Raw genomic sequence first — 25,143 nt, forward strand, 5'->3', positions numbered from 1 at the left:
TTGTATTAATGTTTTATTGATTTTGGTAATGATAGTGTGAATATCTTTAAATTTTCATTGAATGTGAATACTTTTTCAGTGTTAATATTCTTAAAACACTGGAATTAATGCTTTTAGAAGATGTGTTGGCTCGTAGATGTACCTTTTTTTGGTTGCAGCAAAAATAACTGGGGCCACTCTAGTGTCCCCATGAGCCAAGCATCACCCAGGGACTGGGGTTTACCCTCCAGAACCTTTGTTTCGGACTGACAGTTTATTCCATTTAGCACAAGTCTTTTTTTTTTTTAATGTATTCTTTTATTGAATCACCATGTGGAAAGTTACAAAGCTTTCTGGTTTAAGTCTCAGTTAAACAATGCTCGAACACCCATCCCTTCACCAGTGCACATATTCCACCACCAAGAGTCACAGTATACCTCCCCCCTCCCCCCCACCACCCCAGCCCCCCACCCCGCCTGTGTAGCTGGTAAATTTCACTTTACTTTCCCTTTACTTTGATTACATTCAATATATCAACAAAAAACTCACTATTATTGTTTGGAGTTTCTCCCCCCTAAAGCCGACCTACTGAAAAGGAAGGTTTGATAATTTGTTTTCCATTTAGCACAAGTCTCGACTCTCTCCTCCACTCTTGTCACTGTTTGCAAACTTTCATTGTTCCAAGGTCTTGTTTTGTGTAAACAGCTTGAGAAAAATCACTTCAAGGCGCCGACAGGCACACTGTCACCCTGGCTTCCATCCTTGTTCCAAGAGCAGTAGTCACCCCCAGGGCTCGTCCTTCCTGTCTGATGGGAGAAAAGGCGTCAGTGCTAAGGTTTGGGATGCTAGTGGTGGAGGATCTGCACCTTTGGGGAAACTAGCCTCAAAGAGCCATTCAGCCGATTGTCCCATGCGGGCCCCTCCACAGAGTAACCCAAGTCTGCACTTTTCTCCTAGGTCCTGCGCCCACCCCTTACTACCAATAAATATACCCTGACCCAAATAGCCCTCCCTGCCCCGTTTCCCACCCAAAGACAAACTGGTTCACTCCCATTCTTGCCTTCCCAGCCTCCTTTTCTCCCGTTTCCTATTCCCTAGTCTAGTTCCAGACTCATGGCCGAACTGCGGTGTCAGAAGCAGGAGCCGCTCAGTTACTGAAACAAAATCCGTTGCGTTTATGCCCAAATGCTTGGGCTGGTCTCGGGACAGAGCGGGCTGTGTGCTCACGGATCTAGAAGCCTGGGCAGTGCTGCTGCAGGTGCTCTCTGTGGCCAGCAGAGGGGGCTGCTGAGCCGGCTGGGAGCTGGTCCCAGGCCCCGGCCGACGGCTCGAGCACTGCCAGTAAATGCACTGAGGGCTCTGTTTTCCTAAGAGAGAGCCCCGGTGGCTACACCTCTGCTGGCTTTGATCTTGCCCCTGTAGGTGGGGGTGGAGGGTGTGGGGAGGGCGGGAACGAGACTGCTGCGTGGGGAGGGGTGGGGGGTGGAGGGTGGGGGCCTGCCCGGGACGGACGTGGGCATGGGATCGAGGAGGAGCGCATCTGAATGAGCTCCGCTGGGTGTGAGCAAATACTCCCGCCCCTGCCTCAGCTTCGGTCTGAGCCCCGCAGACCTCCCCGCCTCAGCCCTGCCCGAGACACGCACGGAGGAAACGGTAGCAGCTGGCTGAGAGCGGGGGCTGCACCACCAAGAGGCGCGAGTGAGGGGGCTGGAGCGATAGCACAGCGGGGAGGGCGTTTGCTTTGCACGCCGCCAACCGGGGTTCGATTCCCAGCATCCCATATAGTCCCCTGAGCACGGCCAGGGGTAATTCCTGAGTGCATGAGCCAGGAGTAACCCCTGTGCATCGCCGGGTGTGACCCAAAAAGCAAAAAAAAAAAAAAAAAAGAGGAGCGAGTGAGGACCAGGCAGGGCAAAGGGGCAGCCCCTACAGTTAGTGCCCTCCCCCTCACTGCCCTTTCCGCCCAGGTTCTCTTGAGCCACAGCCTGGGGCTGGCAGGGGGTGGGGGTGAGGGGAATGGGAGTCCTTCCCTCCCTCCCGTCCTTCCCTCCCTCCCATCCATTCTTTCATCTAACAACAGCAGTTTGCCTCTGTGAGCTGTAGGAAAGGGTCTAGGAAAGGGGTGAAAGTGGCTGGGACACTGCCTCCCCCCATCCCCCCAACCCCCCCTCCTCCCCGCCTCCAGGGATCTGCATCTCTGCAAGAGACAGACACATAAACAAGGGCTGTGGAGAGATAAGCACCTTACAGGAGAGCCGGGGATGAACCGTGGGAACCCGGGCGGGGAGGGGCTGGGTGCTGGGTGCTTCTGGGGTGGGAAAGATGAGAAGTTTCTAGAGCACAGCACAGGAGCCCAGAATTAGCCCCAGGGGCGAAACTGATCCGGGATAACTATACCAAGGGGCTGGGGCTCCTGGTGAGGTGAGAGCTGCCAGTCCACCTTTGTCCCCGTCCCTGCCGCCAGCCCCCACCTGTTCGGCCTAGACCACATCAGACTGTCTCTGTCTTGCCATGCCAGGCATGGTAGTGGGGGTGGTGCTGGACTTTCTTTCATAGAAGTAGCATGTCGGGACAGCGAGAGCTAATGGAGGCGCACTTGACTCTCTCCGGCCAAGTACCGACGGAATGTTGGTGTTCATTTCTGACTATCCATTTTAAGTGGACATTTTAAAAAATGTTATGGAGCCCGGGAAACAACTCAGGGAGGTGGCGAGCAAGGCTCTGAGTTCAGTTCCAGCATCCTCATGCACCCAGCGCCACGGAGAGGAGCACTGGTGGCTCAGGACCCCAAGGGCTTCAGGGGAGGCCCCTCCCCTCAGGAGAAATGTGCTGCTGGGAGCTGGGGACACAGCTCAAGGGTGGGAGAACTGGCTTTGCAGTCAGGAGCCTCAGGTTCTGTCCTGGCACTGCAGAATTCCCTGAGCACTGCCGGGAGCAATTCCCGAGCACTGAGCCAAGAGAGGCTCTGAGTACCCCTGGGCATGACCAAAAATCCAAAAAAAAAAAAATCCTGTGAATGGGAAATTGGTCTTATTGTATGCTGATGATGTGGTGTAACATTCTGCAAATCCTGTAAACTGGCTAAAGAAATCTCCATAGCGATAATTTCAGTATTATTAGAAAGAAAAGAAAAAAGAAGGAAGTGAAAGAGAACAAGAAAGAAAGAAAGAAAGAGAGAAAGAAAGAAATAAAGAAAGAAAGAAAGAAAGAAAGAAAGAAAGAAAGAAAGAAAGAAAGAAAGAAAGAAAGAAAGAAAGAATAGAGGGTGGGAGGTATAGAGGGAGGGAAGAAGGGAGAGAGAAAAAGAAAAAGGAAGCAAGGAAGGGAGAAAGAAAGAAAGAAAGAAAGAAAGAAAGAAAGAAAGAAAGAAAGAAAGAAAGAAAGAAAGAAAGAAAGAAAGAAAGAAAGAAAGAAAGAAGAGGATGGGAGGGAAAGAAGAAGGGGAGAAGAGAGAGAGAAGAAAGAAAAAGAAAGCAAAGAAGGAAGGAAAATGATTATGCTGTAGGATGTGAGGCACAGAATTAGTACAGATATAATTATGTTAGAACACTGATGTTGGAGGAGGAATAAAAAAGATATATTTGAGTAAGAAAATATACCAAAATGTTCATTGTGGTTGTGAGAGATTTTTATTTGCTTTTGTGGTTTTTCAAGATTTTTCCAAAGAGTTAATATTGACTATGTATTAGTGGTATAATGAATTAAAACCAAATTAAGGATGGTGATGGCTTTTATTTTTTTTAATGTAGGTTGAGCATCTAGAGAGAAGTGATTGGGATGGTAAAGAGTCCAGACAGACACTGTCATTTGGCCTGTCCACTACAGGAGAAGCAAGTGGGGAACAGTAACGTTCTTTGGATGTCTGAAGGGTCGACCCGCGGTCAATGGAGGGGTCTGGTCTGTTCCTTAAGAGAAAGAACTACAGGGCTGGAGCGATAGCACAGTGGGTGGGGGAAAAACCAGACAGAGAGAGAGAACTACAAGCAGTGGATCCGTGTATTGTTGTGGGGTTAGAAAGCTATAGTGGAGGAGACTGTCAACCCAAGAGCTGATATCCTGTGGCCCTATCTAGAGGCCAGAAGCATCTTGGCCCTGAGAAGGTCTTGCGGAAGGAAACTGGACCCCCTGAACTCTCAGAAACCCTTCCAACTCGGGAAGTTTGTGATTTTTTTCAATGCAGACCAGTTGATGGCCAATCATGCAAACCTTTTTATTCTGAATTAGAAAGTATACGGTACTTTCATCATTTAGTTACCATCCATACAGTTAACATGTTAACATTTCATACAGTTTACATGGACTGGAGCGATAGATAGCACAGTGGGTAGGGCGTTTGCCTTGCACGCAGCTGACCCAGGTTCGATTCCTCCGTCCCTCTCAGAGAGCCCAGCAAGCTACTGAGAGTATCCTGCCCGCACAGCAGAGCTTAGCGAGCTCCCCGTGGTGTACTGGATATGCCAAAAACAGTAACAACAAGTCTCACCATGGAGACGTTACTGGTGCCCGCTCGAGCAAATCGAAGAACAACGGGATGACAGTGATACAGTGCTGCAGTTTACATCCCCTTTCCATTTTTTAATGTACCAAATCAGAGCTATATAGAAAAGGGGGGACTAGTCTACAGATGGTCGAGGGGTGGGAGGGGCATAACAGCAGAGGAGAAAGGGGAGAAAATGGAAGCAAGTTGGCCTATGGGCTCGCTTTTCCCTTGTCATTCTTCTGACAAACCCAGCTCAAGACTCAGGATAGAGCAGCCAGTGGTCAACCTCTGATATTCTCACTGTTTCGTGTGCGGGAAACATACAGGTAACCAGGAGGTGGAGCTGGCCTCCCGCTCTCATAGGCTGGGTCAGAGACACGCACAGAAGGACGGGAACTGACGAGGGAAAGGCAGAGTGTGAGGGCAGATGATGCTCAGGGGTAACAGAGGAATGGCTCTAATTCGTAAGAGAATCACAGGGCAGCGCCTGGGGAGCCCTCACTCGATGGAGGCTAGAAAACAGAGGTAGAGCCAAAGCAAGACATTCTTGCTGAAAATGGAGTGTGTGTGCTCAAAAGGCTGGGTGGGGTGCGGACACGCAGCGCCTGAATGCTGAGTAGCCTGCTGTTGCTAAAACGGGCTGAGGACTGGGCCAATTTGGGGAGTATGGGCTCCATTTAGGGGTGTTTGAGAGTCACTGAGGACTTCTGGGCACAGGAGAATCAGCAACATGGGAATGAGAGACTTCACTCCGGGATTCTCTGGGAAACTATGCAAAATGATGATGCAGCTCTGAACCAGAGCAGTTCTGGTGAGAATGGGAATTACATGGAGGGATCCAGAGATGTTCTGGTAATAAGGTTGGTAGAGCTTTAGTACTGCGAAGGATCAGAGATCAGAAGGAGGCAGAGGGGAAAAAAACTGGGAATAGTTTGAAGGGTCTCTGGTCATCCCTTTGGTAGACCAGCATATTTATCCCATAACCCTGGAAGTGTCCGCAAGTTCTACTCTTAATTTCTAATAGATCTGACTGCTTAGATCTGGGAAATCCTGGGAAAATCATTGAGTTTTCCTTGTCTCAGTAGCTGAGCTGCTTCATTTCTCACCTTGGTGCAATCAATCTTAAGTTATTCTCCCTTAAGAAACAATCTTGTCTTCCCCAACACCCAAGAATAGTAGAGATAAGGCCCCGGAGGATTACTCCACAGCATAGGAGTTGGCCTCACATGTTGGGGAAAAAGACAGCTCAGATAGAGAAGGGACCACTAAGTAAAGAGTGCTGGAAGGGCTTGCTCGGGATGGGAGATTCGTGTTGAAAGTAGACTGTAGACCAAACATGATGGCCACTGAATACCTCTATTGAAAACCACAACACCCAAAAGGAGAGAGAAAGAGAGCAAAAGGGAATGCGCTGCCACAAAGGTGGGGTGGTGTGAGAGACGGCGTGGGGTGGTGGGAGGGATGCTGGGACCATTGGTGGTGGAGAATGGGCACTGGTGGAGGGATGGGTACTCAATCACTGTATGACTGAAACACAAGCACGAAAGTGTGTAAGTCTGTAACTGTACCTCACGGTGATTCATCAATTAAAAATTTTTTTTAAAAAAAAGGCTTGGGAGGTCCTCCCTCTTCCCCTCCCCCCCAAAAAAAAACAATCTTATCTTCCAATCAACTCCTAAATTCATCTCTGGAGGATGCTGGCACGTGCCAGTCACCTGGTCTATATCCACCTGTGAAAACTGCATTGATGTGCACAAGAGGAACTGTTTGACCCCGAGTTTGACCCCTTGCACTTCCACCCCTGGCAGAGACCTCACCTCTGATGACCAGATTGTGCTGTTGAAGTCAAGTGCCATTGAGGTCATCATGCTGCGTTCCAATGAGTCCTTCACCATGGATGACATGTCCTGGACCTGTGGCAACCAGGATTACAAGTACAGTGTCAGCGATGTGACCAAAGGTGCGTCTGGGTTTTGCCTCCATCCTCCTCTCTAGCTTCCAGACTCTGGTTTCACCCCCCATTAGGGCCACTGGCTTCCACTGAGCATCGGGAAGGGCCTGGGTGGCAACAAGGAAAGAAGGTTGTGGTTACACCCAGTTGGAGCTGACGGGGGCTACCCTGAAGGGGGGGGGGGGGGTGACGCTTCTGTTCTACCCGCACCTTCTGCTTCTTCTGTCTTACAGCTGGACACAGTATGGAGCTGATAGAGCCCCTCGTCAAGTTCCAGATAGGGCTAAAGAAGTTGAATTTGCACGAAGAGGAGCATGTCCTGCTCATGGCCATCTGCATCGTGTCCCCAGGTACAGGGCCCGGCAGCGAGTGCCAGGGACTTGGGCGTGTCCGGACAGAGTGGTGGGCAAGGAGAAGACATCCCAGAAATATCTGCTTTCCTGTTCTGTACTGGCCCGAGTTGGTGCATGGCGTGTGCCTTTGAGAAGCCATAGGTATAGGCAGGGGACCAGGATAGGGGGGTTTCTTGGACTGCACACAGCCCTGGGCACTCCCGATGTCAAGCTTTGCTGGAATTCCCTTTTCTGAGCAACCCGAGGGCCTAACAGATGGGCTCTACCCAAACAAGTTACCTGGCAGTTTACGTGACTGACTTGGCACCCTCGAGTTGTTAGGCGTGTTTGGGGTAAGGAGAGAGAGAAGGTGGTCACAATCCTGGGAACTTAGGCCGGTGCCGCCCAGGGCTCCGGGTGCAAAGCCCAGCAGTAGAGTACATGCTGTGTGCATCTGAGGCCCTCGGCTCGGTCCCTCACACCGAGTGGGGGAGGGGAGACCCAGGGTCTAGAGTGGCTGCGTGGCACTTGGGAGGCCAGGTGTGATCCCAGTAACCCAGCATTTCCCAGAGCAACCCCTGAGTACCTATCTGGGATTAGCCTCTAAGCACCACAGGGTGTGACCTACCTCATCTTTAGAGAAATAAAGATAAAGTTTTAAAAATTAAAAAGATCCAGGGCTGGAGCAATGGTACAGCAGGTAGGGCATTTGCCTTGCACACAGCCAACCCGGTTCAATTCCCAGCATCCCATAGGGTCCCCTGAGCACCGCCAGGAGTGATTCCTGAGTGCAGAGCCAGGAGTGACCCCTGTGCATCGCCAGGTGTGATCCAAAAAAAGCCAAAAAAACAAAAAAAAATTAAAAAGATCCAAGGGACCATCCCTATCTCAGTTTGGACTATGTTCAGGGGTCAAGTGAGTGGTCACGGACAGGGGATGCTTTTCTGGTCTTTTCTAAGCAAGATGCAGGGGCTTTCCCCCCCACTGCCCAGCTGGCATTCATTCATCCAACTCAACAAAAACTCACCGAGTGGTGTTTAGGTTCCTGGCGCTCTGCCTGGCCTAGGGATTCAGCAGCAAACAGGACACAGATGTTTTGCCCATAAAGTGTAGGATGAGACATTAAACAAATAGTACTTAATGACTGTTTGTAATGCTACGAGTTTTTTTTTTTTGAGAACCTGATTTATTATACAGTTTTGTTTAAAGTTACAGACTCCAAGAAGTTATCAATGATGTTAGTTTATCAAGGATGCTGATTCCACAGTAGCACTGTATCACAGTCATCCCGTTGTTCATCGATTTGCTCCAGCGGGCGCCAGTAACGTCTCCACTTATCCCAGCCCTGAGATTTTAGCAGCCTCTCCTTATTCGTTTTCCCAATAATTGGAGGCTCTTTTCTTTCTTTTTTTTTTTACTATTTTTAAATTTTTTGTTTCTTTTTCTTTTATTTTTATTTATTTATTTTTTTATTGAATCACCATGTGGAAAGTCACAAAGCTTTCAGGTTTAAGTCTCAGTTACACAATGCTTGAACACCCATCCCTTCACCAGTGCACATATTCCACCACCAAGAACCACAGTAAACCTCCCCCCCACCCCACCCCACTCCTACGGAGTTTTTAAAAGAAATACGTGATGCTTTAGCAGGGGAGAAAGAAAGAGCCATGTGGTAGTGGCATGCAAAGGAGAGAGGGGAGTCACCAGGAATGGGCTCCCGAGGACGGTCCTTTGGGCTGTGACCTGCAGGGGCACAGTTAGGGGAAACAGCAGAGTGAAGTCCAGGCTCCAGGGCAGCCAGCGCCGCCTTCCCCTCGAGACCTGCGTGTCTGGCAGAAGAGCTGGGTGCAGAGGGCAGAGGCCGGTGGCGTAGGGGGGGCTTGCCTAGGGATGGCCCTGCCGTGGCAGGAGTGGCCGCAGCACAAATATGCAGCGTGGGGCCAGACGCGAGTGTCTTCCGACTCTGACCAAAAGGAACCCCCGGTGGGGGGGGGGGGAGGCGAGCCCCCCGCCCCAGGAGAACCCGGGCCTGGATCCCAAGTGCAGCGGGTCAGCAGAGCTGGGGGCAGCAGTCCCAGAGGAGAGACCTCCGAGGGTGCCCAGACAGCTGTTGGTGGGGGTGGGGGTGGGCGGGGGCGCGGGACCGTGAGCGACTGTGCCCCTCCCTCCCCTCTCCCGGCCCGCAGACCGTCCGGGGGTGGGGGTGGGGGTGGGCAGGGGCGCGGGACCATGAGCGACTGTGCCCCTCCCTCCCCTCTCCGGCCCGCAGACCGTCCGGGGTGGGCGGGGGCGGGGGCGCGGGACCGTGAGCGACTGTGCCCCTCCCTCCCCTCTCCGGCCCGCAGACCGTCCGGGGGTGCGGGACGCGGCGCTGGTGGAGGCCATCCAGGACCGGCTGTCCAACACGCTGCAGACCTACATCCGCTGCCGCCACCCGCCCCCGGGCAGCCACCAGCTGTACGCCAAGATGATCCAGAAGCTGGCCGACCTGCGGAGCCTCAACGAGGAGCACTCCAAGCAGTACCGGAGCCTCTCCTTCCAGCCCGAGTGCAGCATGAAGCTCACGCCCCTGGTGCTCGAGGTGTTCGGCAACGAGATCTCCTGACTCGGGCGGGGCTGCCCCTCGGGAGCTGCGGCCCCGCGGCCCTCGCCCGCTCGGGAGCGGGGCCCCTCCTGCCCCTGCCCGGCCCCTCCTCTCTCCTGCCCGACCTAACGCCAGCCGCCCCTGAGGACCAGGGGCCTCCCCTTCTCCCTCCGGACCCGTGTGCTTGGCAGAGGAAGTGGGTGCCGAGGGCAGAGCTGGCGGGGAGGAGGGGGCGCGCCGAGGGATGGCCCTGCCGTGGCAGCAGTGGCCGGCTCTGCCGGAGCAGGCGGGAGAGGCGTCCCCCTCCCTCACTGCCGCCCCCACCCCCAGAGCCTGGTGGGGGGCCGCCCCTCGCCCTCTGCACTCGCTAACGGCCCCGATTGCCCCGACCCCCACCCCGCCTGTGGCTCACGTGTGCGGGTGGTGTCCAGGGGGCCACCTGAGGGTGGGGGTGGGCGGGGCGCTTCTCCCCCCCTTCGGCTGGCCTGCCACCCACTGCCAAGAATGACCCAAACCAAGGTGACAACGGTCGCAGTTTCTCCCCAGCCACTTCTGCTGGCCCAACGGCACTTGTTCAGCCCACGAGTGCCCGCCTCACCCCATCAGCCTGGCGGCATTGTCCCCCAGAAGCAGCTCTGATAAGGGGGGGTGCCCTTCCCGTGCCCGGCCAGCAGGCCAGCAGGCCAGCACCCGCTTTCCAAGAGGCCCACGGAGTGAAGAAAGCGGAGCCCAGGCTGGGGTGGCCGAGGGGCACACACGCCCGGGCCCACCACGCCCCGGCCTGGGCAAAGTGGCCAGTCCAAGCGTGCGCTCATCTTCAGGGACGCTCTGGCAAGACAGAGCTGCCTGGACACCGCCTTCTCCGCCCGCTGCCCGTGCTACCTCCCGCCCGGGAGAGAGAGAACCAGGCTCGAGTGGCTGTGTCTGCGCCCGACGCCCCGAGGGGCCCAGGGCTCCCCGCAAACAGCAGGGCCGAGGGCCAGAGCCCGCAGCTCCCAGCCACCCTCCCGGGCCACCTGGCTGTCGTTCCCAGAGGGCCTTGGCCCTGGGGTGTGGGGTACAGCCAGCTGGCCGCGGGCAGGCCCTGCCTCCTTACTCTGCCGTCCCTGTGAGGCATGGCCAGGGGTGGAGGGTTCCTTACGACCAAGCCGCGTGCTCCCCAGACCCCGCCCCGCGCACAGTGGGAGCACTCACCCACCCCTGCAGGCAGGGCGCCTGGCTGAGTGCGAGGAGGCAGGAACAGAGGGTCCCTTGAGTCGCCAGTTCCATTTGTGGCCACACCAGTGTTTGCCCTCCCGACACGGACTCTTCACTGCCCTAGAAGGCCCCTCGGCCTGCACCTGTTGTTCCTCGAACACTGGACTGGGAGCCAGAGCTGCTACAGGCTCCGTGGCCCTGGGGTTGGGTCCCTCTGGGTGGGCACCACTGACACCCCTCCGCACAGCTGGCCCCGGCGCCCGCCAGCTCTGCGCTGTTCCCAGAACCAACCCTCGCTGTGTACTCCGCTCCCACATGACAAGCAGCCACTCATCAGGAGAATTCATGGGGGGCATACTCACGTTAGTGAAAATTCTTGCACCTTAACTATCGTTGTTGCTATCTTGCAAATTACAGAGCCACCCTTGTTGCTGACTTAGAGTGCAAAGCACAGGGGGCCAGCTTGCCCTTCTTCAGGGGCACCCATCCCCAAACTGGGTGACACCAGCCCAGGGGGGCCACTGGAACGATGCAGGGGCAGCAATAGGAAGCCTTGGGTGCAACTAGGGGGCACTTACTATTTGTTTGCTTCAAGAATGTCGATTTCCCGTGGGAAAAACTCAGCGGTGTGTTTTAAAGAGAGGGTAGGGATAGATCCCAATAAGTTTGGGAAACCCGGGGCCGGAGGAGAGCAGCCGAGCCCCTTGAGAGAGAAAGCGGGCACAGAGGCCATGGGACTCACCCACAGAGTTGCTGAAGCTCCCCCGGGTGGGTCTGGAGCTCTTTGCCGGCTGGTGACTGACCTCGTCCCCGGGGTCTTAGAGCGGGTCGAGTACCTCACGCTGAACTTCCCTGCGTTGTCCCCCTGCTCAGCCTTCTAGAGGGGGGACCTCAGCCTGTGTCTCAATGTGAATCCGCCTCCCCACGTGCCCCAGGGAACCGAGGCCACGTGGGGTCTCTGCCTCAGCCCTGTAAGATGTTGTTGCCTTATCAATAAAGTGAGTTTGTCTTTGTGATGCCTCCATCTTCCCAGCTCTCTCTGCCTCTCCCCCCCCCACACCCCTGCACCCCAGACCTCTCCAGGAAACCTACCTGGGCCCACTGGAAGCACCAACAACCGGCCCACTCCCAAGGGACAGTCCAGGAGCTGGGGGAAAAGAGAAGGAGAGAAGTGGGTCTGTTAGAGGAGAGGGGATGGGATGCATTTGCATAACAGAAGTTTTCTTTTGTGTTGTGTGGGGGCTGGTCCTGGCAGTGCCAGGGATTAAACTTGCAGGGCTTCCATGCACAGCCTCTGCAGGCCTCTGAGCCATCCCTACAACTTATAAAGCATAGTCTTGAAAACTCAGGAGAGCATCACTTTAGTGCCAAAGAAATAAACTCCCGGAGGTCAAAAAATCCTCTCTTTGGCTAACGAAAAGCAAACGGCAGAATGCACAGGGGTGGTGGGAATGTAGATGTATCATCAGACAGAGACAAAAGCAGCACAAAGGGCTTTCTAGTGCTATCCATGGAGAAAATTTGTCGAATAAACCAGTGAAGAAAGCTCAGCTTATGGTAATAAAAAATTTTTTCGGGGCTGGAGCAATAGCACAGTGGGTAGGGCGTTTGCCTTGCACTCGGTCGACCCGGGTTCAATTCCCAGCATCCCATATGGTCCCCTGAGCACGGCCAGGAGTAATTCCTGAGTGCAGAGCCAGGAGTAACCCCTGTGCATTGCCAGGTGTGACCCAAAAAGCAAAAAAAAAAAAAAATTATGATGGGGACTAGGAAGAGAGTGCCAGGTTATGGCACTTTCCTCAGGCACGGCTGATCCCAGTCCCGTCCCCAGCACTGCAGGTGTCCCCCGGAGCACTGCAGGTGGGATCACTGGGGGCAGAGCCAGGAGTAAGCTCCAACCACAACCAGGTGTAGCTCACAGCACCCTCCACACACAACATAAAATAAAATCAAAAGTTCGTTCTGGACGAGAGGAATAGCGTTCGAGCATTTGCCTTGCAAGCACATAGGCAAAAGTTTCAACTCCCCCTGTCCCTCATATGCCACGTTCTTCTATCTGAGACCTCTGGCACCACACGTGACTTGCAGTCACAAGAGACACGTTATCAGCACAACAAAAAGGACTTGGGCCGCCATGAGCACCGAAACCCCAAAACAGGGGCCAGGGCCACGGCCGGGAATGAAGCCCTGACCAAGCACATGTGTGACCACCACAGAGGAGCTTGGGAGCAGCACGAGCATCCCTCGTGGGCCTCCACCAAGAATTCGAGGCCCCAGTGATGTAAGCGGGTAGACAGGGAAGGCCCCTCCCAAGGCAACGGCAAAAGCCAACCTTGCAGAAAACAGGAAAAACAGCAACTCAGGCCTGGCAAGACCCTCACCTGGTGCCAGCAATAGAGCCAAAGAAGCTCCTGCAGGAACAAAAGGCCAGGAAAGGACCCTCAAAGAGGACCATCACCATTACCAAGCCCCTCCTTAGCAACGGACTTTGACCTAGATAGAAGCCCACCAGGGGGCAGGTTGGAGAACCGCTATGAAAGCCACCTTGAACAAAGGGAAGGCGCTCATACGCTACCCGAGCCCATGTGCTGCTTGCGCCCACGTGGCCGAGCACTTGTAATGACCGAGCACATGTGTTGCTGCATCTTCCCCCCTTAAGATGTGGACTTTCATGCTTTCGTGGCTAATGCTGGGATGTGTGCAGGGACTCTCTCCGCCCTTGGAGAAGCCCAGGTTCTGTCTTGAGCACGTTACTCTCTCTCTCTCTCTCTCTCTCTCTCTCTCTCTCCCCACCCCCATCTCTTCTCCTCCACACCTTCAAAACCTCCAAATAAAATCTGTTTTACTTCGCTGTTTGTCCACTCCTCAAATTCCTTTCTGCGATCGAGACAAGAACCCAGTAACCCTGGATCTCGGGTGGCAGAGGCAGTTGGGGAGAAAGTGACCGTCTTTCTCCTCCCCGCTTCACACGAGCCACCCGTGGGGTCCACCGACATCACTAGTGGTCTCAGGGAGCTGCCTGCACTGATCAACCCAGCTCTGGAGGCCCCAAAACATGCAGTCACACATGTGGCCACACAACACCTCTGAACTTCACAGACCTGACAGCCCAGGACAAGCACAGGAAATTAGGTGGGAAAATTGATTAGAAGCCCACTATTCAATGAGCAAAAACAATGACACAAAAGACCCAAATCACACCTAACAGCTCAGTAAATCTCAGACTTTAGCAACACAATTATGAGATGTATGTTGTAACTAGCAATGCAAAGTAAATTATTGCGTACCCGCTAAGGGAGAAGATTTGGAGAATGGGTCAGAAACTGGGGACGCTAGTGGACAGAAGATCACATTGGTGGTGGGACTGGAGTGGAATATTGAATACCTGAAACAATTGTATTGTGAGCAACTTTGTAATCAAAGTGTTTAAATAAAGTTTTACTCCTGGCTAGAAGTGTGAGGTGGGAGCCCTGGTGAGCCCATGTGCAAGCACCGTGACTAAAGGAGTATAAACCTCAGGACACACAAGGGTCGGCTGTGTGAGCCTCAGACCCTGATGTACAGCCTCCCAGCAAGCACCACAGATCAAATGAGCAAGCCTCATAGCCAGGTGCACGGCGACCCCAGACATCACAAGAACAATTTCGAGAAGGGGGCTGGGGGAAGGGAATTAAAGGCGAAATATGTTTTGGTTTGGTTTGGGGGGCCACATCTGGGAGTGCTCAGGACTTATTCCTGGCTCTGCACTCAGGATTACTCCTGGTGGTACCCAAGGGACCATATGGGATGTTGGGGATCGAATCTGGGTAGGCCACATGCAAAGTAAACACACTATCTGCTGTACTATCACCCTGGCCCCGAAAAGCAAATTTTTTAGTGGTTGATTTTATATCTATGCAAACCAACTGGCTTTAGCCTCAGAAGGACCCAAAGGGAGGTGGGCTACTACCACTCCCATTTGACAGGGAAGAGAATTTACCCAAAGCCACGCTGGTGGTAAATGACTGCTGCATTGGGATTTACATCCTTGGCAGATGCTCCAGAGGCTGTGAAATGCCTTCTATGCTGCTGAGCGGAGGAGCCAGCATCTGATGGGGTCTTGTTAGCGCTCCGGTGGAGGGGGCAGAAGGGAGGCTCATTCCTAGGGTGGGGCCTGAGACAGGAAATCTGAAAGTTCCATGAGGATTTCGTAGCTAAAAGCTTGATCCAATGAAGTGTGACCCTTGCAGAAACTTTCTCTTTTTTGAGAAAAACAAAAACCAGGGAACTGTTGACAAAAGTGTGTCCCTTTGGAGCTGGAGCAATAGTACCACAGGTAGGACACTTGCCTTGCATGCAACTGACCCTGATTCAGTCCCCAGCACTGCATATGGTCCCAGAGCACTGCCAGGAGAGATGCTGAGCACAGAGCCAAAAGTGAGCCCTGAGCACACCAGGTGTGGACCAAAACCAAGACAACAAAAGTGTGTCTTATTTAAGAAATGTAGCACTGTGCTTCTGGGCAGAGGGCCAGTGGCAGAAGTACCTGCCTGAGGCTCAGGTCCTGAGTTTGGTCCCCACTTGGGCTCGGTACCCACCGAGCACGTGCCAAGAATGGTCTCAGTGGTCCTGCTGAGTCCCGTGGCATTGCCACAGAGGGCGTGAGCTCCTACACCTAGGCAGGTATGTCTGAGCACCAGAACTAAAGTGTGTGAAGCCCTGCGAGCTCAGGAACCAAACACAGGTGAGCATTGCGGCCCACCAAATGTAGGGGACACCTCCTGCCCCAGCCATTGCAATAGAGGGAAGGAAGGGAGAGAATACATGAAAAGATAAAGTAACAAATCAGGAAAAACAAATGCCGTACAATGATGCAGTGACTGGGAGAATCGCCAAACACTTATTCATATACAAGACTCCCGGGGAGCAAGAAGCAACGTGTCCCCCACCATCACCCACAGAAGTCAGATTCCACTCTTCCCTTCATTACGGTGAGGACCTGACCAGGGGTCACACACACACATTCACACATACTCACACACTCGCACACACTCATACACTCACAGACTCAGTCTCTCACACGCACTCACAAACTCACACACTCGTACCACTCACACTGGCAGTTGGCCCAGATGGTGGCACAGGTGATTGAACTTGCAGTCTTATGCTTGAGTTGAGTTATCCCCTGGGACCCAGAAGTGGGATTTCTGAAAAAGGGCTAAACATAGCAAGCAGAACAGACAACAAAAGACACAGCATCACGATCTGCAGATGCAGAAATTGTGCCTCACCCATGTGTGTATTTAGACCCGGAACCTGTAGGTGGCATTTGCTTTAAATTTTTTTTAGAAGCATCTGAAATTATTCCAAACTAAAGACTTAAAATATATCACTATAGAACTCTGTGAAAAAAAAAAAAAAAAAAAAAAAAAGAACTCTGTGAGGGTAGAAGAATCAGATCTAGAACTTGGGGACTATTCTGTCAGGAAAACACGCCTGCCTTAGAGAAAGGAAATCAGCAGACATTTCTCCGTCTGAAGACGAGTGAAGGACTGAGGGAAGTCTTCGAAAGCATTAAGAGAAACTTGGGAACTTTTATTTTATTATTATTATTGTTGTTGTTGTTATTATTATTATTATTTTGCTTTATTGGTCACACCCGGCCATGCACAGGGGTTATTCCTGGCTCATGCACTCAGGAATTACTCCCGGCAGTGCTCGGGGGACCATGTGGGATGCTGGGAATCAAACCCGGGTCGGCCACGTGCAAGGCCTACCCGCTGTGCTATCTCTCCAGCCCCCAAAACTTGGGGGAACTTTTAGAAATTATCCAAAGAATCCAGAATCTTCAAGGTTTTGTTTGACAAACTTCTCCAAGGAAACAGAGAAGAGGCATCCCAGAAAGACCTTGGAGTTAAGACAAAGTCATTTCAATGTTCACATTCCAAACTTTGATTCTACAATTGAGCTGTTCAACAAGATAACCATGTGTGATGAGTTAAATCTAAATAAAATAAAAAGAAACATTTAGCTCTTTAGCCACACTAGCCACATTCTAGGCCCAATCGCTTATAGGAACCAGCAACACAGAGTCGGAACCTCCCCATCATCTGCTGGACACTGCTGGCCATGCGGTGCCCTCTGCTCCGATACCAGGCACACACGGATTGGTTGGGCAGAAAGGCCACTAAGCTGACATTGTATAGAAGATATTAGGAAATATCCTCCCTTTACATTGAGTGATGTGCACTAACTAGATTATAACTATACACTTCAGATATACTCTCTGAAAAAGCCATAAAGGAAACCCATTTCACAGGCTGAGACTAAGAGACTCGGCACTTCCTGTGGCATAAGTACATTGCAGAAATATTGCTTCCTTTGACCCTGGGGAGAAACTCAGAGGGCCTGTCTGGAGCGGCCAGAGCCCTCGGGTTCCTTGGGTCCTGTGTGCAGTCTGCTGCCGCCACCTTGGCCCTGACGGGGAAAAGATGATGAGAACATCTGTGACCCTCTAAAGTCAGCATCCTCCTGGGAAGTAGCTGTGGTAACTAGTTGGGGCGGCGGGGTGGGGGTGGAATAGAGCTTTCCAGAAGACCACGTGCTCCGAGTGATCACGAAGCAGAGTGAAGGGGTGGGGAAGGGGCTTCCTCGGGGGCCAGGAGTTGGATTCCCCGCGGTGCTGTGCGTGATGCACATCATCCCGGAAGCTCTGCCGTCTGGCGTCCCAGACCCAGCAATGGCGAAGGGGTGCAAGCCCCGAAACCAAAGCTTCAAGCCCCACAAGCAGCCCGGTGTGCAAGCCCTAGGCACTGGCTTGGCGCAATCAACAGGCAGGATGAAAAGGGGTGAAAACAAGGAGCGACAGAGTGAGGTGGAGCAGGGGTGGGGGTGGGGGTGGGGCTCAGAATAGGACTGTCCAGTCCCTGCAGAGACTCTGAGCCTCTGTATTCTGACGGACCAGAGATGATAACTGAGATGCTGTGGCAAGCTGGGTTCTGGGGAAACCGCTCTGAACTGCAGACGGAAGAGTGGGGAGAGGTCTCCGGAGCACAGGGAAGGAGGTTTCTACCAACTCAGAATCTAGCATTGCCCCCGGGGGGAGGGGGAGAGCAGCAAGCGTACAGCAGGTAAGGCGCTTGCCTTGCGCACAGCCAACCTGGGTTCAATCCCAGGCACACCCTTTGGTTCCCTGAGCCCGCCAGGAGCGATTCCTGAGCCCAAAGGCAGGAGTAACCCTGAGCACCACCAGATGTGCCACTCAAAAAGCAACAACAACAACCAAAAAAAAAAAAACTGGCATTGTCCATCAGATTGCCCCACTGGAGAGGCCGGAGTTGGCCTTTAAATTGACTCTTGACTCTTGGGACTATAAAACAAAGCTCCTGGAAGAGAGAATGTCCTGCCCCCGCACCAGACTGTCTTCACTGGGCCCCCTCAGAGGGGGTGGGTTGAGTTTCCCTCTCCGCCCCAAGCAGAACCCTGGCAGCCAAAAGCCTCCAGAACCCAGCCACAGCCATGCTCAAGGCCACTCTCCACACACACTCGGACGAGCCTCACACATGAAGGAACCAACAGAGGAACTCAGGTATGCAGGACCCATGGCTGAGATCTCCAAGCCTGCTTGGGTCAGGACTGGGACTCCTTCACCCAGCTCCCCAGTTTTCCAGTAGCTTGACAGTCACACCTACAAACTGCCCCCGGCAGCCCATGTAATCTCATCAACGGCCAAGATCCAGAGACTTTAAAATAAAGCTCCCAGAGGAGAGTGATGCAGAATATCCCGGAGTGTGTGGGATGCTACTGTCCACTGATGTACCTAAAGCAGCACACATTTGTTTGGTTTTATCATACTTGCTTGTATTCTCTAATATATGGGCTTAAATGGCCCCATAATGAAATACAACAACCTTCACACACTTCCCTCTTACTGTGGTGGGAAGATGCTTGCTGGTGGAGTGGGTGTTTGAATATTATCTGTAATGAACTATTATGAACTACTTTATACATATAAAGTGTATAAAAATCGCAAAATAATAATAATTTAAAAATAATATAAAATAAAATGACTCTTGGTTCAGCTAGTCACAGGTGTGACTGGATGTGACCTGAGAGCTGGAAGGTGGCACTTGACCACTGGCACCCGGAGGGCTGGCCAGGGGGTGCCTTGAGGGGAGGACGGGCTTGGGGCCCATCCCTTGGGCTCTAGGGAGGAGGGATGAAGGGCCTCTCCCGCCGAGCTTCCGGGACTTTGTCTGTGAATCATCTTGTCTTTACCACAAGGTGGCGCGGCTGCCCTGCGCTGGCCTCGTCCTCCTCCCCAACGCCTAGCCCTGCACACCACTCTCCGCTGGTTGCTGCTCCTGCAGGCACCGTGATCTCCCCACCCCGGAGACAGAGCAGGGTGGAAGATGGTCCTGCTCTCCCAGAGTCCCAGGCATGGAGAGCCCCATGCTCCTGTCCTCCAAGGACCCGCTAAGGCTGAGGCCTTGTTCCCGGGCCTCTGAGCATCCTCCCTGCTGCCCCGGGTTCCCTGTCGCTGTGTAACCCTTTAGGGCTTCTCATTGCAGGGCCAGCTCTGAGCTGGCTGTGACAGATGCAGAATGAGAGACAGGCCCAGCCCCAAGGGGGGAGACAGCCCAGCGCCCAGAGGACGAGCACCAGGGACCGCCGTCTCCCTGGCCTGCCTCTGGCACTTGCTGGATGTGTGACCTTGGGCAAGTTCTTGAGCCTCAGTCTCTATCGGTATAGGGATGGGGGACATGGTACTTCTAGGCCTGGTGCTGCCGATAAAGTGCAGAGCTCATGTATCACACTGCCTGGGGCTAACTAAGACCCTAAAAGCTGGCTAGTGTCATAGAGGGAAGGTTAAATGAGGCCGCTCTGGGAAAAGGTAATAGTCCCGTGCTCTATGCACTCGGCGCGGGGACCCGATCAAACTTGGGAGGGGTGCATGCAAGGCAAGAGCCCTGCCCGCGGTGCTGCAGCCCCTGTCCCAAGTGTCTGCTGCCACAGCGGGAGGAAGGAGCCACTGTGACATCTGGCCACCAGGGGACAGGGATACAATTTCATGAGGTGCCTGGAACAGCTCCCAGGGGGAGGAGAGGGGCAAAGCTGGGGGTAGGCACAGGAATTTGAAACACATGGCAGCCCAGTCAGTAAGACCCCCCATTTCTCCCCGTCACTGTCGTTCTTTGCCAGGTTCACCACCACCACCACTATCTCGCCTTCCCTGCTTACATGTTCTCACCCATGATCAATCCAGTGCTATCCCGTGAGAAGTGTGCAGACAGGGGGAGTCAGCCCAAGCTTCCCAGCCGGGCCTCTCTGCTCACGTTGGTTCCGAGTTTCTCTCCTCTCTGTTTTTCGCACTTGCTCCTTGGGCGGGATACACAGCCCCCTGTGAGTCCTTTCCAGGCTTATCGTGTTACATCCAGATGTTGAAGTCCACTAGTTCCCACCACAGCGCTGACCAGGCTCCCCCGGGGCCAGTATCCGTAGCAGCCGTTTGGTCTGAGGAGCCCTTCACACCATTCGAGAGAAGGGCCGGGAAGACCTTAGTGTATGGGGGTTCTCGCCTCAATATTTTACCGTGGTGGAAATTGAGAAATCTGAGAAATTTTACTTCGTCCTTTATTTTTTGGAACCGAGGTGGTGGGGATTCTGGGGGGCCACAGAATAATACCCAGATCAAACTCAGGGTTCCACAGGCCAAGTGTATGCCTCAGACCTTTGACCCATCTCCCTGGCTCTGTAATTTTTTTTAAATTAATTTTGCTTCGTTTTGCTTTTAGTTCACACCCAATGATGCTCAGGGCTTAGTCCTGGCTCTGTGCTCAGAGATCACTCCTGGTGGGTCTTGGGGGACTGTTTTGGGTGCTGGAGATTGAATTCAGGTTGGCTATATGCAAGGCAAGCGCCCTACCTGTTGTAGTATCTCTCCGGTCCCTTGTATATCATTTAAGATAACAACGAGGGACTGGAAATATAGTGCAGGGGCTAAGGTACTTGCCTTAGATGTGCCAGATCCTAGTTTAATCCCAGACACTGCATATGACCCCCGCAAGCACAGTCAGGAAATGACCCCTGAGCACAGAGCCAGGAGTAAGTCTTGAGCACTCCTGGGTGTGGCCCCCAAATAAAACAGAAACCAAAAAAATCAATGAATGTATCATAAGCTAACATACATAACACAATTTTTATTACAAATATCCTTTTTTTTTTTCAGAGCAAAAGAGGACATGCAAATTTCTTTAACGTCTGGCTTAAAGAAGACAGTTTGGTTCTCAGAGCGGCTCTGCCTGTCACGGTGAGTGAGGCAGCGGCATCACGGAGCCTCTGGGGAACTCCTCGGTACACAAATGAGAGACTGAGAATCCAAAAGGCAGCTGATGCCTTATCATGATAAAAAGCATCTTGACCTTGTGAATCCCCTGAGAGGACTCAGGTGCCCAGGGAGTTCCCCGGCTGGGCTGGGCATGAAGACCACACACCCTCAGTGCCCTCTCCTTGACCTGCTGCTCTGTGTGGGCGCCTGACCCACCCCCTCTCCCTTCCCGGCTTTTCTCAACTGGGCAGGTTTCTGCTGCTTCTTTAATTTCCAGCTCAGGCTTCAGAACTCACCAATTCATTCTTGAACTTCACCTTGCTGCCCTCCCGCAACTCCCACTCGCCCACATGAACTGTGTGCCCCCTGTGTCAGAGAGCCAAGCGGGCATGGTGCTGTGTATTCTGAGTGTTTCTCCCTCCTCAGGGGCTCCCTCCCAGTCTGGAGCAAGGGGGGGGGGGGAGGCGTCCATAGATGCATCTGGATAGGAGAATGAATGAATGAATAAATGAATACATGAACAAACCAAAGGCAAGGTGCTCCTGTTTCTGTTAGTCCTGGAAGACCCGGTCTTCACGATAGGTGTCCAGTTCTTAAAAATCCATGCTGCAGACATAGCTCAGGGGAAGAATATGTGCCTCATATGTTTGAGACCCTGGGTTCCATCCCTAGCACTGCATGCCCTGGCAAAATCTGCTTGAGTCCCTGCTTAAAAATGAAATGCAGGGGCCGGAGCGATAGCACAGTGGGTAGGGCGTTTGCCTTGCACGCGGCCGACCCGGGTTTGATCCCCGGCATCCCATATGGTCCCCCAAGCACTGTCAGGAGTAATTCCTGAGTGCAAAGCCAGGAGTAACCCCTGAGCATTGCTGGGTGTGACCCAAAAAGCAAAAAAAAAAAAAAAAAAGAAATGCAGCCCTTTTCAGAGAGAAGTGGTGTGGCGTCCGCCATATTATGAGGACTATTAAGCAGGTACAAACTTGGTGGCGAGGGAAGGAAAAAAAAAGACTTATGAACTTAAAACAGCGGGACACGTGGGCAGTCTCGGGCTGGGGGCGATATTGGCGCACACGCTCTGCCGAGATTCGAACCGAGTGGCCACACTTTTGTGTGGCCACTCTGCTGCTGATTGACCACGATCAGGAGGCCAGCTAGACTACTTTTGGTCCCAGCAACTACTTGTAGCCATGTCTCTAGACTGTGAACTAAGCCATAGCCTCACGCCGGCCGAGGAAGAGAAATGATGCAATTTCTAACATAAATCTCCCTGGACTTAATTACAAAAATACTAAAATACAGAAATCCTAAACCACGCGGCCGCTATCGCAGCCGCGACTACATATCTCATCATTCTCAGCAATGGAAAACTAATTATCGAATGCTTCCTTGTCAGTAGGGCTGTTTTTTTGGGATGGGAAACTCCAACAACAATAGTGAGTTTTGTGTTGAAATATGGAATGTAATCAAGGTAAAGAGAAAATGAAGTGAAATTTATCAGCTACACAGGCGGGGGTGGGGGGTGGGGGGTGGGAGGTATACTGGGGTTTTTGGTGGTGGAATATGGGCACTGGTGAAGGGAAGGGTGTTCAAGCACTGTATAACTGAGACATAAGCCTGAGAACTTTGTAACTTTCCACATGGTGATTCAATAAAATAAATAATTTTTAAAAAATGAAATGCAGGGGCTAGAGCGATAGCACAGAGGGGAGGGCGTTTGCCTTGCATGCGGCCAACCTGGGTTCAATTCCCAGTATCCCATATGGTCCCCTGAGCAACGCCAGGAGTGACCCCTCTGCATCTTTGGGTATGACCCAAAAGCAAAAAAAAAAAAGAAAAAGAAATACAAACAGACTTACACAAATTTAAGCACTTCCTCCCCCTTTGATTTTTGGAACCTATAACTTTGGAAACTGACAAGTTACACTCCTAAGACTTCAGAACCCACCTGCTAACCAACCACCTCTCACTGGAGCACCCCCGCCCATCTCCAGCATTCTGTGTGAGAACAGTTTGTTTTTTCAGAGCAAAATGCAAAACTTTGTATTTATCCCTAACCATACTAATCTGATTTTATTTCCCCCACATCTTAGCCTATTCGTAATCTTTCAAATTCTGATTTTCTTTCATCCAATATTTTGATCATTCTGCCTGGCACTTCATCTTAAAACTTAGGTCAGTTGGAGCAATAGTACAGGGGGTAGGGAATTTGCCTTGCAAATGGCTGGCCTGGGTACAAACCTTGGCACTGCGTCTGGTCCCGAGTACCACCAGCCAACAGTGGTGCCTGCACACAGAGCCAGGAGTAAGCCCTCAGCACTGCTGTGTGTGTCCCACGTGACAGCAACAAACTTAGGTCAGTAAACCATTTCCAGAAGGCAGACCCACAGACCCTGCCCCTGCAGTGTGTAAGAGTGCGTTGGCCAAAGCAACTCTGGCATTCATGTGAAGAGCTCCGTGGGAAGCAAGGGAATGGCTCGGAAAGAGTCTGAGTCTCCGGAGAAGAGAGCATGATGACTGATTTTTGCCTGGAGGACCACATCCAGCAGTGCCGGGGCTACTCCCGGCTCCGTGTTCAAGTTTTCCTCTTGATGGTGCTCTGGGGACCACACTGTTTGGGGAGTCAACCCCGGGGCTCCAGCTTTGAGAGCACGCATTCCAGCCTGTTGAGTCATCTTCCCGGCCGAGACGGGGCATCTACAGGAATAGATGCCACTTCCACCAAGCCTCAGTTCAAGCCTACCACTCTCACACCGAGGACAGGGGAATCCAGGGAACTCTGATTTAGGAAGAAGGAAGGGGCATGTCAAGAGTCAAATTATTGGACTGAGAGAGATAGAACAGAGGTTGTTAGGGGCTTGCCCTGAGTGTGGCTGACCCAGATGTATCCCTGCATCCCTGAGCACTGCCGGGAATGGTCCCCGAGCACAGAGCCAGGAGTAAGCCCCAAGAATCTCCAGGTGTGCCAAGCCTGTAAAGGGGGAACCAGGGATATAGTTTCACCAGTTGTCTGAACTGAACTTGGAGAGGAAAAGCACAGTTTCCTGGACACTGGCTGTGGCGGGCCTGGCACGGGAGCTTCAGGTGCCTGATTTCCTTTAAACATCCCCCCTTGGAGGTGAACAAGTCACGCCCAGCCCATCCTGGCAGCACCCACTGCGCTCTCTGGGGTGCCTCTGCACGTGTACCTGGGCCTGTGGAAAAGTCGGTACCATCCTGGCCTGTCCATCTCATGTAAATTCCTGCCCGTGCGACCCTCGGGGGGCCCTGGGGGCTGGGGGAGCTACTTCTCAGACCTCCCATTCCTGTTGTTTCTGCTGCCTCTGAGTCGCCCCACCCCAGCCCGGTTCCCCGGATTTAAATGTCTTCCCCGCTCCTGCCCTGGAGCCGAGGAGAGGCCGGTGGGGCAGCCCTGGGTGATAAGTGGGGATGGGGAGAGTCGATAAAGGGGGTGGGAGAGAAGGCAGCTCCACTTCCTCTCTGATAGGGACCCCGCCCCAGGGGGTCCCTGCCCTCTGTCTGGCTACAGGAAGGCCTCAAGGTGGTCACAGAGTGCCTGGGAGGGGCGGGTGGGCGCTGGTGGGCGGCTATCAGCAGCCTTGGAGGGTGACAGTTCAGTTCGTTGCTGGTTTACTGGGTCGTTGGTTCATCCTTGAGCAGATACTTACGGCTCCTCCTCCCGGGGCAGCGCCGTGGGACCCTGCCGAGATGCTCTGAGCCTCGGCCTGGACAAGAGCATGGGCCTGCAGAGCTCTGGGCCCGGGGTGGGGGCGGAGAGGGGCGCTCGGTGACCAAGAGCATCTGCCTTACAAGTGTGAGGTGCCACCCACAGAAGCCCGGTGGGGTCCCAGTGTGCCCCGGGCACCCCCTTGGATCTCTGATGCCCTGCAGCCAAGTGTATGTGAGCCCCAGAGAAACCCCACAGCACGACCCCCTGGGACCCCTATCTACCCCCCACCACCACACCCAGCCCTAATTGCCACAACTAAAGGGACGGGAAAGGAGGAGAAGGAGGAATCTTGCGCATGGGTGGAGGGAAGTGACACGTGATGGGATTGGGATTGGAGCAGCAAGTCTTAAACACACCCACGAGTGACTTTGTAAATCACTGTGCCTTAATAAAAATAGCACTGTAGCACTGTTGTCCCGCTGTTCATTGATTTGCTCAAGGGGGCACCAGTAACGTCTCCATTGTGAGACTTGTTACTGTTTTTGGCATATCCAATGCGCCACGGGGAGCTTGCCAGGCTCTGCCGTGCGGGCGGGATACTCTCGGTAGCTTGCCGGGCTCTTCGAGAAGGACAAAGGAATTGAACA

General features: G+C 53.0%; 1 protein-coding gene across 1 annotated transcript in view; it reads left to right on the forward strand.

Moving 5' to 3' along the window:
• Positions 1–11,493, forward strand: part of VDR (vitamin D receptor) — a 62,740-nt gene extending 51,247 nt beyond the window's left edge. Inside the window, exons 8-10 of the mRNA XM_004610432.2 lie at positions 6,268–6,419; positions 6,644–6,760; positions 9,088–11,493. Coding sequence (XP_004610489.1) covers positions 6,268–6,419; positions 6,644–6,760; positions 9,088–9,347 — 529 coding nt within the window. The 3' untranslated portion in view covers positions 9,348–11,493. The remainder of the gene's footprint in view (positions 1–6,267; positions 6,420–6,643; positions 6,761–9,087) is intronic.
• Positions 11,494–25,143: the final 13,650 nt, after the last annotated feature.

Source organism: Sorex araneus, chromosome 6, assembly GCF_027595985.1.
Source record: "Sorex araneus isolate mSorAra2 chromosome 6, mSorAra2.pri, whole genome shotgun sequence".
Lineage (NCBI taxonomy): Eukaryota > Metazoa > Chordata > Mammalia > Eulipotyphla > Soricidae > Sorex > Sorex araneus.